The sequence below is a fragment of the Syngnathus leptorhynchus genome, chromosome 16, assembly GCF_054491065.1.
Source record: "Syngnathus leptorhynchus isolate UIUO chromosome 16, UIUO_Slep, whole genome shotgun sequence".
NCBI lineage: Eukaryota > Metazoa > Chordata > Actinopteri > Syngnathiformes > Syngnathidae > Syngnathus > Syngnathus leptorhynchus.
The window spans coordinates 8565853-8581926 of record NC_141210.1 but is presented as its reverse complement, the minus strand read 5'-3'; the positions used below and the strand labels follow the sequence as shown (position 1 = coordinate 8581926).

Below are 16074 nucleotides of genomic sequence, written 5' to 3'. Positions count from 1 at the left end.
TGTGTGTGTGTGTGTGTGTGTGTGTGTGTGTGTGTGTGTGTGTGTGTGTGTGTGTGTGTGTGCGTGCGCGTGTGTGCGCAGACATGTCAAGCAAATGTCCTCTTTTGTGAAAAAGTTGCTGACAAAGATACAATGCCTTGCTTTGGGACTTTTTAAGGGTGGCGATTGGTTGTTACCCTCAGCGCAAGGAGCTCTCTTTCACCTACGTGGATGGAAGTCACGTAGGTCACAGCGCTCGGCCGGGTGGCTGTCTGGGGACGGTGGATGGGGCTCGGACATGGCTTTTACGCACGCCCGGTCATACGCTACGGAGATTTCTTCACCTCCGTGGATGGAAGTCGGGGGCCGGCGCTCAGCCGGGTGGCTGTCCAGGGACGGTGGATGGGGCTCGGACATGGCTTTTACTCACGCCCGGTCCTATTTTATGGAGCTCTCTTCCACCTCCCTGGCTGGAAGTTCAGTAGTTGTTGGCTCGTTGAACTTTTGTTTTGTTAAATAAATAGCCGTTTACCAAACCCATGTCTTTCCTGGTACTTTGTTAACGCTCCAATATAGTTATATACTAGATCTCTGCAGCACACGCGCGGCGTTGTTGACATAAAGAATGAGGAATTTGATCGATGGATTTAATGATTTGGAGTGATACAGATGGTTTGATAATATTGTTGTAATATGATAGTTATTTAAAATATACTTTATATCTCGTTATATGGGTCTGTGGAATCATTAGAAATGCAACTAACAACGGGTCCGACGTCAGCATGTGCGACGCATACGCGGCATTGTTTACATAAAGCAAGATTGATGGATTTAATGAATTGGAGTGACACAGATGGTTTGATAAACGTGTTATTTATGTAATACTTACTTGAATAACTCTGAATGTTACGTCAGGCCCGTTCTCAGCTCCTCATTTGTGTATATGTCACGTTAGCATACCGTATCGTTTAGCCTGTTGTTGCTGGTTCATGTCTGTTCTTGGTGTTGGATTTTGACAAATAAATTTGCCCCAAAAGTGCGACTTATACTCCGGTGCGACTTACATTCGTTTTTTTTCACTTTGTTGTGCATTTTATGGCTGGTGCGACTTATACTCGACAGCCACTTATAGTCCAAAAATTATGGTATGTTTTTTTCACTTTATTGTGCATTTTATGGCTGGTGCGACTTATACTCCGGAGCGACTTATAGTCCGAAAATTACAGTACACCGTCATTATCATGTAAAGAAAAGGTATATTAACAAAATGGCAAGTACAAGTCAATATTTTGGTTTTCATTTTTCAAGCCAAATAATGATCAAATAAAATAATACTGAAGACAGGTAATAAAGACAAACTCTTTATTTATTTTTCAGACTGAAACAATAACTTCAACTTCTTTACACATTACCAAAATAAAGTGCTGGAAATATAGAATCCCTGCTGACCCATTATAATTAAGTCGAGAACCCACAGTTTGTAAATGCTGCCTTAGAAGGTCAGGATGCGACGCATCAAAGCACTGAATTCTGCCACCTTATCAAGGATATCATCGCTGTCAAGTTCTATTAATATTTCCTTCTCTGTTGACATCAACTGAAAAGCCTCTAGGCGGTCCTGGCTCATGGAGTTTCAAAGTCTGTTCTTCACAAATCTCAGTGTGAAGAAGGTCCTTTCACAGGCCACTTGTGTTACAGATAACGTCAGCAAGAACATGTATGTTAGACCAGTGACATGGTGGGCATCTGTGAGCAAGTTGAAATGAGACAGGACGTAATAGCAGCATATGGGACAGTCATTACAAGAGGAGTAATGAGTGTTTTCCAACTCCAGGCCCTCCTCAGGATTCTCAGTGTGCACACCCGCTTCTGAAAGTTCAATGTCTGTCCTGACTTTACAACAAGCTGAAGGTGTCATCTTCATTGTCTCCCACTGATTAGCAAGGCTAGTCAGTTCTGCCTGTAAGGTTGGAATTGTGGCACACTCAGCAAATATGATAAATATGGCCAGGCATTTGCTAAGCTCTCCCAGAGCTGTTTTTGGAAGCCCTTTATCCCTGATGTAAGGAAAGTTTCTTGGGTCCATGCAGTCAAATTCTGAGCAGAGCACTGCAGAAGCTGCATAACAACAGTGGATGTTCTCTGTGATGGTGTCGAGGATTACATTCCTATAAATAAATTAGCCAGGGCCAGTTACAAAGTTTAGACGAATGTGCATGTAAGAAAGAATAACAAATGACTCTTCAACTTACAAAATCAACTAGAACTAAATCTAACTATAAATCAACAGCGGGACAGCCTTATTACATGGCAGCGGCACATATGCACACAACATGTGCAAACTGGCATGCCTTCACGCGCGGGCACACACACAGTTTTTGATGGCACCGTGGGGAAGGCTGAATAAATCCGTAACTTTTCTGCATTTGGCCACGTCATCCTCCTGCGCCTTTCTTTTTTGTCCCTCTCTGCACCGCCTTTCCTCTTCTTTTTATCACGTCTGAAGTCCATTATCCTCACTTGCACCGCTCGCTAGCGACACACACACCACAGCAGCTGGGACCTGACATATGTAACACACCCCTTCCTCCACACGCGCTGTGTGGTTGATACATACTGTGGTAGCGGGTGTTAATTGATATAAACCAATCGTCTTTCCCTCCTCACATGCTCGTGGCCTGAGTCACCTAAGTGGCCTGGCCTGGGCTGTCTCTGATAGGCGCACCGCCACACCGGCAGACTTAAAAAACAAAACAAACAACAACAAAAAAACGGAGAGACGTAGGCCAGCAGGCCAATCCTAGGCCGGCGCTTCGAGAATACTCCCGGTTCTCCCTATGGTCAGTCCGGCCGTGGACCTAATATGGACTTTTTTATAGTTGGAAATGGCTAAATGAGTGCACTGTGCTTCCATCACCAAAACAATCCACTGCGTAGGGTGCACTCTAACCATAAAACAGGGATCGATTTCAAAATGGAGCAATTTATTCTCTAAAATGCTGTGGCAGACAACTTGACTGGAGGCAGCCATCTTGAAATGGTGCAGAGGAGATGGATGTTTTGTTTGGCCACCTGTCTTTCTGCCCTCACTACGTTTTTGCTCTTGCACGGCGGAAAAAAGACTGAAACGGCAATATCGCGTAACTTTAGCTTTTGAACAAAAACCTTCAACATTCAAGTCAAGTCAAGTTTATTTGTATAGCCCTAAATCACAAGCAGTCTCAAAGGGCTTCACATAGACAAACAATTGACAATTATTCTCAAAGCATCCCCTGATCTTGAGCTCCCAAAAGGGCAAGGAAAAACTCAAAAAAACCCTACCAGGGGAAAAATGAGAAACCTTGAGAAGGGACCACAGATGGAAGGATCCCCCTTCCAGGATCACCAGGCTGCAATGGATGCAAAGAGGGCACATAAAATACATAATATGGAAATCAAAAAGTGGATGTCCAGGCCAAAGCGAAGAGCTGTCGGAGAAGGCCTCCATCGTACTGGCAGTGTCTTCGAGGAGGGTAATTTGCTGCAGTTCCCTCATCCTGAATTGGTCCACGAGAATCTAGATAGCCGCTGTCAGCTTGGGTGTCACCTAACCACCTCCCCAGCCAGGGAGGGATGGGGGAAGTGGGGTCGGGGAGAGGGAGCAAAAACAAACTCCAGCCGAATCGCCCACTACAGGTTAATTAAAGGCCATATCATAGAAATATGTCTTTAAACGTGTCTTAAATGTTTCTACTGAGGTAGCAGTTCTAATATCCATTGGTAGGGCATTCCAGAGCTCTGGAGCCCGAATAGAAAATGCTCTAGACCCTGCAGACATTTTCTTGTGATTTTATTCTTTGATTTTATTCGTTGTTGCCTGCAGTGCTTTGGCTAAACCATCCATCCATCCATCCATCCATCCATCCATCCATCCATCCATCCATCCATTTTCTGAACCGCTTAGTCCCTACGGGGGTCGCGGGCGTGCTGGAGCCTATCCCAGCCGTCATTGGGCAGTAGGCGGGAGACACCCTGAACTGGTTGCCAGCCAATCGCAGGGCACACAGAGACGAACAACCATTCGCACTCAGACCTAGGGACAATTTGGAGTGCTCAATCGGCCTACCAAGCATGTTTTTGGGATGTGGGAGGAAACCGGAATGCCTGGAGAAAACCCACACGGACACGGGGAGCCGCCCTTGTGCTAAACCAGTGCTTCTCAATTATTTTCTGTGATGCCCCCCCAGGGAGAAGAAAACCTTTTGCGCCACCCTTTGCGCCACCCATGCTTGTACCCTTATTAACATTAAAGAAAACACAAACTAAATAAAAAAGAAAGATCAATTTACAACAAATAATAACTTTATTAATAATGTTGTTTTTTAGTCTGTAACAGATCAGATTCCAAGTGCATCACTTTGCCTGAAATTAAAAAATAAATTATAATTACTTAAACTATAAACATTCTTGACCAACTGCCAGTTTGTGCTGAAAAAATACAATAAAATAATAATAAACACAAATCATATTAAATAACAGCAATTAATAATGTTCAATTCAAAGTAATCAACATTAACTCAGGACCACAATATACACTGCTCAAAAAAATTAAAGGAACACTTTGAAAACACATCAGATTTTAATGGTGAAAAAAAAAGTTGGATATCTGTACTGATATGGACAGTTTAATGTCTCAGGAACAAAAGGATGCCACATCTTCTGATGGAAATAAAAGTTTTCAGCCTACAGAGGGCTCAGTATATAGACACCCCAAAAATCAAAGTGAAAAAATGATGTGGCAGGCTCGTCCATTTTGCCTAAATTCAATTTCTGCAATTCAAAACTCTTTTCAATATCTTGTGCAGCCCCCACATGCTTGTATGCATGTTTGACAACGTTGCGGCATGCTTCTAATGAGACGACGGATGGTGGGAGCTCAGTGAGCTCCTGCAAAGTCTAACGAGCAACCTGGCGGCGTCTGATGGACCGAAACATTATGTCCCAAAGGTGTTCTATCGGGTTTAGATCAGGTGATCGTGAGGGCCATTCAATTGTGTCAATTCCTTCATTCTCCAGATACTGTCTGCATACTCTTGCCACATGAGGCCGGGAATGTCGTGGATCAGGAGGAACCCAGGACCTAGTGCACCAGCGTAGGGTCTGACCATGGGTGCAAGGATTTCATCCCAATACCTAATGGCAGTCAGACTGCCATTCTCTAGCCTGTAGAGGTCTGTTCGTCCCTCCATGGAAATGCCTCCCCAGACCATCACTGACCCACCACCAAACCGGTCATGCTGAATGATGTTGCAGGCAGCATAGCGCTCTCCTTGGCTTCTCCAGACCCTTTCACGTCTATCACAGGTGCTCAGGGTAAACCTGCTCTCATCTGTGAAAAGCACAGGGCGCCAGTGGCGGACTTCCCAATTCTGGTGTTGTATGGCAAATGCCAATTGAGTTCCATGGTGCTGAGTAGTGAGCATAGGGCACACTACAGGACGTCGTGCCCTGAGGCCACCCTCGTGAAGTCTGTTTTCTGACTGTTTGGCCAAAAACATTCACACCAGTAGCCTGCTGAAGGTCATTCTATAGGGCTCGGGCAGTGCTCAACCTGTTCCTCCTTGCAGAAAGCAGCGGATATCGGTCCTGCTGATGGGATGAGGACCGTCTACGGCCCTGTGCAGCTCTCCTAGAGTAACTGCCTGTCTCCTGGAATCTCCTCCATACTCTGGAGATTGTACTGGGAGACGCATCAAATCTTCTTGCAACAGCACACATGGATGTGTCATCCTGGAGGAGTTGGACAATCTGCGCAACTTCAGGAGGGTTAAGAAATCGCCTCATGCTTCCAGTCGTGATAATGACTCTTGCTAAAGCCAACACGTGGAAAAACAGTTAAAAAAGATCAAGAGGAAGGAGCTTGAAATGGCCTCCACCTGCAAAACCAGTCCTGTTTTGGGGACCATCTCATTGTTGCCCCTCTAGTGTACCTGTTGTTAATTCCATCAACACCAATGCAGCTGAAAGTGATTAACTACCCCCTCTGCCACGTGCCTGACCAAAACCTTATCAGAAAAGTGTAATTGAATTCATGCCATACCCTGATAAAAAACATTCATTAAATTTTTTTGAGCAGTGTATAAAACATTTTAACCCACAAAACAAAAATGAATAAAACTATTTGGTGTGGGTTTTTTTTGTATTGAGCAATTTGGTAAGCTACTTTATATGATGCTAACAGTACTCGATGATTGACTGAAGTAGGGTTCACAAAGCGGGATGATTGTTGGGAATATTCAGGCCGTTTTTGCTGAAAAAAACTCAATCAGCGTGATTCGTGTGCAATGTCTTTAAGTGCCGCCTTAATATTTTTGGCTTCATACTGTCCGCTGCCAACATTTCAAGGCACAGTAAACACGCCAGTCTTTCCTCGTCTCCCACCGTAGTTACACTGAAGTACGCTACATACGCTTCATCATATTTCCTTGTCTTAGCTTTCGGGTGACTCATTTCTCTCATCTCCGTCTTTCTCCGCTGTTCTTTTCAACCCTGTTAAGTATTTTTCCATGGTGTCTCACTGCACTTTTCTGTGCCTGCTCTGTACTGTGTGTGCGTATGTTCCGTGCCCTCAACACTATAGAGTGAATACTCCCTACGCACACTCTTACAATGATACCGCCACTCCCACCTACTGCCGTGGATGATCTAGTACAGCCAACAAAATGCATGTTCCCCGGGGTCACACACACCCCCTTGGCATCGGGGGTGCGCCCCACTATTTGAGAAGGACTGGGCTAAACGTACTTGGCATCCCCAGAGCTACAGAACTTGATCAAGCTGAGACACAATGCTCGCAGAGCGCGCGGGTGGACGTAAGGTGCATTTAGCTTGGTTTCCAATTCTCTTTTTACTGATGCTCACAGCGGCTTAGCTGAGAGAGCGAGAACGGTGCAGTGCGTCCCCCTTACGGCCTTTTTGATGTGTCTTTATGACTGGACATCAGTGGCATCACAATGGACAACAGCGGAGTGGGAGAGGTGGGGAGAAGTTTCTCCCCTCTGACATGTCAGGAGGGAGACCACTCCTCCTCCTCCTCCTCCTCCTCCTCACTTCTTTACTTTTCCCTACATCCTTTTGACTCAAGTGCAGTTCAAAGAAAATCTGTACTCGTGTCTGGCAGTCCGTCTCTCCTCTATTATTCACAAGCAGTTCAGTAGACCCTCCTGCACACCTCCACTATTGCTGCTAGCATGCGTGCGTGCGGGCGCGTGTGCGGGTTTTTCCTGTCTGCAACTTGAGTGTCATCTCTTTAATCTCGATTTTGGGAGAAACTTCTGACAGGTCTCTGCAACTAGAAGGCCCCCGCCTGCCGCACTTGAAGCGGCTCCGAACAAAAAAGTCACGTTTAAAGAGGCCCCTGGCATTTTCCTTTCCCCTCCCCCTTCTCCCACTGGGAGACGCACCACGCTGGCCTCGCTTATCTGCGCCAGGAGGAGACCACCCAGGAAAGGCGTCACAGAAGGGCGAGATCATACTGGCGCTCGCTTGACGCTGTAGTGCGCACATCTTGGTGAAGTTTGTGTGCGCCTGTTGCTGCCCAAGCCGCAGCAACAGGCTTGTTTCAGTCGAGTAGAAGTTGTTTCAAGGCCATCAAGTGGATTAACTTCTCACCTTTCAGATGGTCTGCAACCTTTCTTCACCTTTTTTTTTCCTGCGTTCTCTCTCTCTCTCTCTCTCTCTCTCTCTCTCTCTCTCTCTCTCTCTCTCTCTCTCTCTCTCTGTCTCTCTGTCTCTCTGTCTCTCTCTCTCTCGCCAGTTTTCTCTGAGCAAATGAGATCCTCCCACTTCTTGCCGGTCTGTTTTGCAAAGATGCATGGCAGATAAAGGCCACATCACTCTCAGCATCTGGACGCAGTTAACCACAATCCTCCACAGATCAAACACACACAATTTGACATTTGAACAATCTGGACTTTCTTGCGTGTAAAAGATGAGCGCAACATACGTTTGTTTGTTTGTTTGTTTGTTTGTTTGTTTGTTTGTTTGTTTGTTGCAGCACATACGTACGAGCCCTGCATGTCAATAAGCGCTCTTTCGTAGAGTGGTGGGTTTTGAAAACGTTTTCCTCTGACGATCGGAACGCCTACAAAAACAAAACCGGCATTCGTTTTTCGGAGTGGTTGCCACGGAGACAGACGCAACACATTGAGTAATAGCTATAGTGTTTTCTTCAGATCTTTGGACGTGACGTTTATTGGACTCAATATGATATGTGGGTGTTTTTGCCGTGTACATCGTGACTATCTATTCCGTCTGCCCGCTTTAGCAGTGAAACATTTCAACCGTCTTTGTATGATTCATCAGGGGAACGATTTGGACTCTCGATTAGTCCCTATTATTGTAATGACTTCAACCCTCAGAGATGTTTTTGAAGCGCATAAATACAGAAGCCACATGAAAGAGACAAAACATGACACCAGCGAGGCCCACAAGAAAGTCTCACTTCCTAGAAGACCTGCAAAATTGCTATGTCACACTTGCGGGAATCACAAGTGGTTTTATTGCAAAGATGTGGCTGGGGGGCGGGGGGGAGGTTGTTGTTGGCTCGTCACGCTTGCACTCTTCCGGGACAGCGGGGATCCATGTTGAGTTTAGGTTCGCGCTTTCCAAGTTGATTTCTACGTATCTCTGGCATCTTCTCATGAAACAGCCGCTTGCAGTTGAAAAAGGCCCCATTTACTGAGCAGGGTTGGTAGGGCAGCCGTTGGCCAATCAATGTCCCACATCTTACAAGAAACCTGCTGACTTCAGCCGTGTTCAAATTTCTCAGCCGCATCCTCCGTGGGACAAATTTGGACTCTTTCGGAGGACGCAGCCTGCCATTTCAGACTAAAAAATTCAGACTAAACCAGTCAGGGCGGCTTCTTCAGGCAACTATGCTCAAATGTCTACCTGTTTTTTTTGTGTGTTTTTTTTTAAATTCAGTTTGGCTTAGTGGTCCTAAACATTGGCCATTGTTTTTTTGTTGTTTTAGGGTATGGCTTAAAAGGTAGGTCCATCAGATAGATCATGAGAGCCAAGAGTCATAAGTCCTGTTCCTACAGCTTGCCTGATTTTGGTTTAAAACAAAAGACACAATGCTTCTTTGGCAGCATGCAGCCTGATCTCTTTGGGCGCCACGATTGTTTACAAGCTGTTAAGTCACCTTGTCACATTTTGGGAGATGGAAAAACCACACCTGAGAGCCGCCACCTTTTTTTTTTTTTTTTTTTCCAGTTTGAAGGTTTGCATAACAAGGCAACTTTAGGTTTTCAAAAGAATGCCACCCATGCTGAGACTCATCGGGTCGTAGGAGGTGGTCAAAGTCGGAGCTCTGGAATTCACCCGAAATGGCTGCTTCCAAACTATATTTAACACAGCATCCACGCTAAAAATCTTCTTGGGCGTCGCCAATGTTTGCAAGTTGTCAGTCACATTTCACTTGACGTGACACGTAAAATGACGCCCTAAAGCTGCCACTGCAATTTGTTTGTTTGATGTGAAGTTGAAAAGGCTTTGCGTAATAACCGCGCTGCAGTGGTTGAACTGGCGAAACGGGGACTTTTGCACCACTGCACCTGGTTGTTAACTTTTTGATATGGCATGCGATGCGGTTCGTGACGCTGATCACATGACACATTTTCCCAAAGCAAACAACAGTCATGATAGCAATCAATTATGAAGCATGAGCACATTGTTTCATGGAACATTTGAACAGTCTCAACTGGAGTCCAGGTAAAGAAATGGAGTGGGTTGAAGTCCCCCGAGATCGGCGGTTTGAGCTGTGAGCAATCGATTGGAATATGCCAGTTTCAGAGACAAGCTTAGCTTTCCCTCACATAACAAGCGTGTCGATCCGTCGGCTTGGACTTCTTCGTGTTATTTTGCAGCCTTTGGTTGATGATAAACACAATGGAATGATGAAATCTTCAGCAACGCTTGTAGCCTTGTGGGCAGCCAATCAGGACGTCTGCAAAGTAGCATCGGGACGACCAATGAACACTGTCAATCTGGAAATGAATGGCACCAAATGCTCCATAGAAATTGCCTGCCGAGCTCCATGTCAGCATGGAAAATGCTTTTGAAATGGGCCCAGGTTGGAAGTCAAGCCTCAACGCTTCGGAGTTTTGAAGAGCATTCCGTCTCATGCCCCCCGGAGCCCGAAACACACTCCAACGTGGGATTTCTGGCGTCTGGTGGTCAGGCCTCTCTCTCACCTGGCCACTGAGCACACCAGAAAAAGTCTCACACCCGGCCCGCTCACTCAACTCCTGCAAGGGGAGATGTGCCCCCCCCCACACACACACACTTGTTGCTGTGTGTGTGCCGCACATGTGCACCTTTTCATGCCCAATAATCAAAGACGAAGTGTCCACATCTGCGCTCCAAACATCTGCTTCTGTGTTTCATGCGCGCCATTCTTTCCATTCACACACACACACACACACACACACACACACACACACACACACACACACACACACACACACACACACACACACACACACACACACACACACACACACACACACACACACACAATGCATTCATGACTTTCCTCTCATTGCTTATATTCCCTTCTTGCTCCTCTTGTCAGAATGTTGCCGCCCTTTTTGGGCAATGTCATCAAGTGAGCCCTTGGAACGGATGCGAGATGCTGCCCCGCTTTTATTGCCTTGCAAATATAAATATAAGCGTTGCATTAATGATGGGCTTGGCCGGGGCTCCAAAACTTGGCTAATCCCCAGTGTGAGAAAGTCTCTACCCTGCTCTTTAAAAGTAGCTAAATGAGGTTAGCTTCGCCGTAATTACACTCATGACATAATAATTACCCGTCAAGTCACAAGGAGCAATTGGCTTTGATCACTTTCTTTATTGGGGCCTTTCTTTGCCAATCATTATGAAGCAAATGGAGGACGGTCACAACCTTACTGTCCGGAAGCTCATCGAGCCGCAGTGGACTCTTTCCCATTCCTCCTCCCGTCTCAATACTTTTGTCAATGGCAACTCACTCAAATGAAGACAAATCCAATTCATTAAAAAATGCAATGTCAAGTGGATGCACTATTATTTGCTTCAGTGAGCCACAGAAAAATGAATGGTGGGCTCAATCTGGCCCTCAGACGTTGCGTTTGAGACCCGTCTTCTCACTTGAATCTGAATTGTTTCGGAACCCATTTGTGCCGTGCTCTCAGTCATTGATATTGCGCCCGTGTGGCTTTCACGCTAGCCTCGTCCTCATCAGTTCCACGTTGCGCACACCTGGACCTGATGTTCCAGCTCGTCGACAAGCCGCCTGACGCTCTTCTGCCTTCCTTCCTTCAGGCTCTGCAGGAAAAGGTGGAAAGTCTCCAGAGGCGTCTACGCAGCTCAGAGAAGATGCTGCTTGGCAAAGAGCTGAAGAACCAAGAGAAGGTAATGGGCTGCCCCTCGTCTGGATCTCTTCACGCCGGGGCCCCGCATGACTCAGTCCAGCTTAATGTTGCATCATCGACGCGCTCCGTCACATCTTTGCCCTTCTATTTAATGTGCCCCCCCCCCCCCATTAATTAAAAGCGCTTAGCAGTGAGCACCAAACGAGGTCGCTGCAGCGCTCAAAGGCGTCCACACAGAGCCCTTTGAGAGCCAAGTGTATCTCCAGCTTGTCGCTCTGAGTGACTCTAGGTCATCTGCACTTTAGACTTGAAGCGGATTTTCTTCAGCAACTGCTGAAGGTTGAGCGTTACATCATTGGTGTGGTTTTTTTTCTAATGGCCCTTGTCGGATGTCCCCTCATTGGTGTGTTTTTTTTCTAATGGCACTAATGGCAACCCACATCAGTTTATAACTTTATTTTTAATTTGAAAAGTCGAGTGACGGCCATATACTATATATGCATATACCGTAATTTCCGGACTATAAGTTGCGTTTTTTTCCATAGTTTGGGTGGGGGGGGAGCGACTTATACTCAGGAGTGACTTATATGTGATTTTTTTCACAAATTTTCAAAATTCAAAAATCTGCGATGTAGTGAAACCGCGATAAACGAACCACGATGTAGCAAGTCATTTGAACTGCAAGTGACGTCACCGGTGCCGCGCAGCGGTTGTTTACGTAAAGGACAAAGGATTTGATTACGGGATGACGAAGATGACGAAGGGCCCCACAATGAAGGATTTAATGATGTGGAGTAACACAAGGTTTGAAAAACGTATTTATGTTATAGATATATTTTATTTCGTGTAGCAACTTGTATATGTTTTTATCGTTACGGTTCAGTAGTTGTTGGCTCGTTGAACTCTTGTTTTGTTAAGTCAAGAGCCGTTTACCATATCCATGTCTTTCCTGGTACTTTGTTAACGCTACAATATAGTTTATATACTAGATCTGTGCGGCGCACACGCAATGTTGTTGACATAAAGGACGAAGAATTTGATCGATGGATTTGATGATTAGACGTGACACATATGGTTTGATAATATTTTTGTTATATGATAGTTATTTGAAATATACTTTATATATCATTACATGGGTCTGTGCAATAATTAGAAATGCAACTTACGAGTTCGATGTCAGCGGCACATATGCGGCGCATACGCGGCATTGTTTACATAAAGAACGATCGATGGATTTAATGGAGTGACACAGATGGTTTGATAAACGTGTTATTTATGTAATACATATTTGAATAACTCTGAATGTTACGTCAGGCCCGTTCTCAGCTCCTCGTTTGTGTATATGTCACGTTAGCATACGTTTCGCTTGTTGTTGCTGGTTCATGTCTGTTTTTGGTGTTGGATTTTGACAAATAAATTTGCCCCAAAAGTGCGACTTATACTCCGGTGCGACTTATATATGGTTTTTTTTTCACTCTATTGTGCATTTTATGGCTGGTGCGATTTATACCCCGGAGCGATTTGTAGTCCGAAAATTACGGTACTAAAAAATAAATACAAAAAAATGCATCAAATATTTACCACCCCGAAAAGAGTGGGCATCATTAAGATCCAGTGTAGCAGTGACAATCAAACAAGACGGCAAGAAAAATACCTGCAAGAAAAATTACATTTGACATTGCATTTGTTTCAAGTTTCGGTACTGAAAGCCTCTTATGGAGTTTTACAATACAAAGTCAGGTCGGAATTTGGATTTGTGTGTCTCTGGTGCTGTACAACGGTAAATTTTGTGGGAAAATTTCCGACAGCGCGCTCTTTGAATGTGCGGCGCTTGTTTGAAGCTTTGGCACGACTAACATCTGCACCTTAAGATTTTAAATGGGTGCCTGCCCTCAATAAAGTTGGGAAACCCCACGTCAGTTCCCACACCCTCAGCCAGATCTGAAGCTACTTTTAATCTTCTCCACCCTTTTTTTTTCTTTCTCAAGTCCTTTCAGCAAGGCAAGGAATCTTTCAAATCATGGCACGCTTGCGACTTGGTGCAAACTTTGTGAGTGGCGTCATTCTCGATGTGCCGCCTTGTTCCTCACAAGGTTTTTCTTGTCGCTGGTGTCGCAAAAATGTCTTCCTGGCAACAAACGCCTTGATTAGCATACGTCAGCCTTCCCGGCGACGAGGTGACAAACTTCACTTGAATGTTCAAAGTGTTGTGGGCTTGTTCCCTTCTGCTGGCAGCTGTCAAAAAGAAAAAAAAAAAACACGACGCATGACAGTAGCGACGGGGCCCCGCCATCTGAGGACTATATTTAGATGAAATGTTGTAATTTCTCAATGACTGAGCGGGGAAAACGCTCGTCAGAGCAGTCTTCAAAACAATTTCGATGGGGAACTGCAGCGACGTTTGAAATACAGGCTAAATCTTCAAGTCAGCTGCTTCGGGGAACGGCTTTTGGATCCTAAAGTTTTGTCACGAAGGATGGCCTCAGTTTTACACGAGCGTTGATTTCAGCAGTCACCGGCCAACGTGACTCGCCGTTTTTAAACTTTTAAATGCTATGCTTCAGAAGCTACTGCTTCATAAGCAGCAACTTATTTTTAATGGGGAATATTGAAATTTAGCCTGCAAGTCAAGGTAAAAATATTGGGAGGCTTCCGCCCAACAGCAATTTGCCATGGCACTTGCTCTGTTCATGTCATCCATCAGACTCGGGCTCCCAAAATACCTGACTCAGCAATAAGATTCACGCCGCAGATGCTTTTGTAGCTCCAAGCCTGCGTTTGCGCGCATCATTGTGAGATGCCAAGCTTGGCCGGCGAGCCTTGCATTCGTGTCGCTTTGAAAGCCTTTCTCGGCTTCTATAATCAGATTCTGGTTTGTTCGCCGTGTAATTTTGCCCAAGACAGATTTCCTCCAGTTCCTCCCCCAGCGGAGACGTCGCCAGCAAACTCACAGAGTCTCTGCTGCCACAATGATGCGTTGTGTAAATGCGCCGTGTCATCGAGTTAGCGACGCCACTAGCGGGTGTTATGCCGGTTTGTGTGGGACCCCCTCGTGGTGACGTAAAGGCGCTCTGACTGGTGGATCACTCATGAACTGTGAATGGAGTGGGAATGCCTGCCTGCCTGCTGACTGCACGTGCTCACGTGCGTGTGCGCTCACGTGGATGCTGCTGCCCGCTCCAAAAAAAGATGTGCATGGAGTCCGCAGCTCCCTTGGCTTTCGAGCGGCACAAGATACGTCCGCACTCAACAGTTTTTTGGTCATTCAGGTGACCACGGTATGTCGGGAGTATGAGGAGAAGATGAAAGGTTTGATTCCCGCCGAGCTCCGACAGGAACTGGAGGACACCATCGCCTCACTCAAAGCTCAGGTGGCCACTCTTCATCCTGGCTTGTTTTGGCGTCAATCTCTCATTTACACACCACCCCTCCCAATTCAAACAAAAACGTCACTTAATGTTGATCATGCTTATTCCTGTTGCAGGTCAATTTCCTTCAGAGGAGGGCTGACGTCCTACAGGAAAGCTCAGACGCATGTCACAACAACAGGTTAGTTTGTCAGATGTTCAAAAGAATGTCCACCAGTCAGATTTAAGGCGATTTTTAATTTGATTTGATTTTGCCACTCGTTCTATGCAGGTTGCTGGCCCGGTAAAGCGCGGGACAACAGTCCGAGAGGAACGTAGACGGCCAATGAGATGTGAGCATTGATCACACCGCCACATCCGCTTTACACTTCATTTTACGCTGGCGGTTTCGAAAAGTTCCTAAGATGCCACCAGCGCTCGTTTTGACATGCCACTCACCAGCCTCAATATTAGCTACGCCTAAAACAAGATCATATATTTTTATATAAATCTCTTTCACAGAAAGTTAATTTCATTTTTCTACGATTGTGTCAAACTCGTTAGAAAGAAGTGGATGTTTATTTTTTTGTAGTTTTTTTTAACTGGAATTTTTCTTATTCTTCTTTCAATTTTCTTAAGATGGTCTTACATATCCAAGATTCATCCTTGAGGTCAATACTTATTTGAAATACTTAAATCCTTATTTCATGTCATTTGTTGGAATGTCTCACAATTTCTCTTAATAAAAGACATTCCTTCATTTTCACAATTTTTTTTCCCCTTGAGTAATGTCATTGATTTGATTTTCTCAATTCAGTCTTTGTTGAGATGGGTGTTTTTTTGGTCGCGCGCCTGGCACTTGCTGAGGTGCCGTAACTTTGCCTTTGCCCTGCGCACATTCCATCCATACTTTGTGTCTTGTAAAAGGTATTTTTCAAAGCACGTAATGGCCATGTTTTTTTCTTCACCTACACCACATGTGCGTGTTTGCAAGAGCCGCTCGACTGTCTCCCAATGAAACTTGACGCCTGTCTTTCTTTCTGTGACGGCCTTTTTCATTTAGCTGCCTGCGCAGTGAGTGATGAGAGCAAAAAAAGAAAGAATGTCATCTGAGAAAGGTGGAATGTAAACGTTAAGGCATTTTTTTCTGGAGCGCGACCTGAGCGTGACCCGCCACGTTTTTTAACTTTTTACAAGAAACCATCGTTTTTCTACAAAAATGAACGTGGCCTCCAAATAAACATCCATCCATCTATGTTCCGTACCGCTTTGTCCTATCTGCATTCTCTAAATCAAATGGACGCCTGGCTCACATAAATACCTTTGGACTTGCAATACACAGTGCACATTTTGGC

At 45.3% G+C, this 16074-nt stretch overlaps 1 protein-coding gene across 5 annotated transcripts in view; it reads left to right on the top strand.

The window, feature by feature from the left end:
* cep112 (centrosomal protein 112) overlaps positions 1-15479 on the top strand; it is a 43602-nt gene extending 28123 nt beyond the window's left edge. For all 5 annotated transcript variants that reach the window (XM_085934740.1, XM_085934741.1, XM_085934742.1 and 2 more), the window contains 4 exons: positions 11323-11412; positions 14642-14743; positions 14857-14921; positions 15012-15479. In XM_085934740.1, coding sequence (XP_085790866.1) covers positions 11323-11412; positions 14642-14743; positions 14857-14921; positions 15012-15027 — 273 coding nt within the window. In that variant the 3' untranslated portion in view covers positions 15028-15479. The remainder of the gene's footprint in view (positions 1-11322; positions 11413-14641; positions 14744-14856; positions 14922-15011) is intronic.
* The last annotated feature ends 595 nt before the right edge of the window (positions 15480-16074 follow it).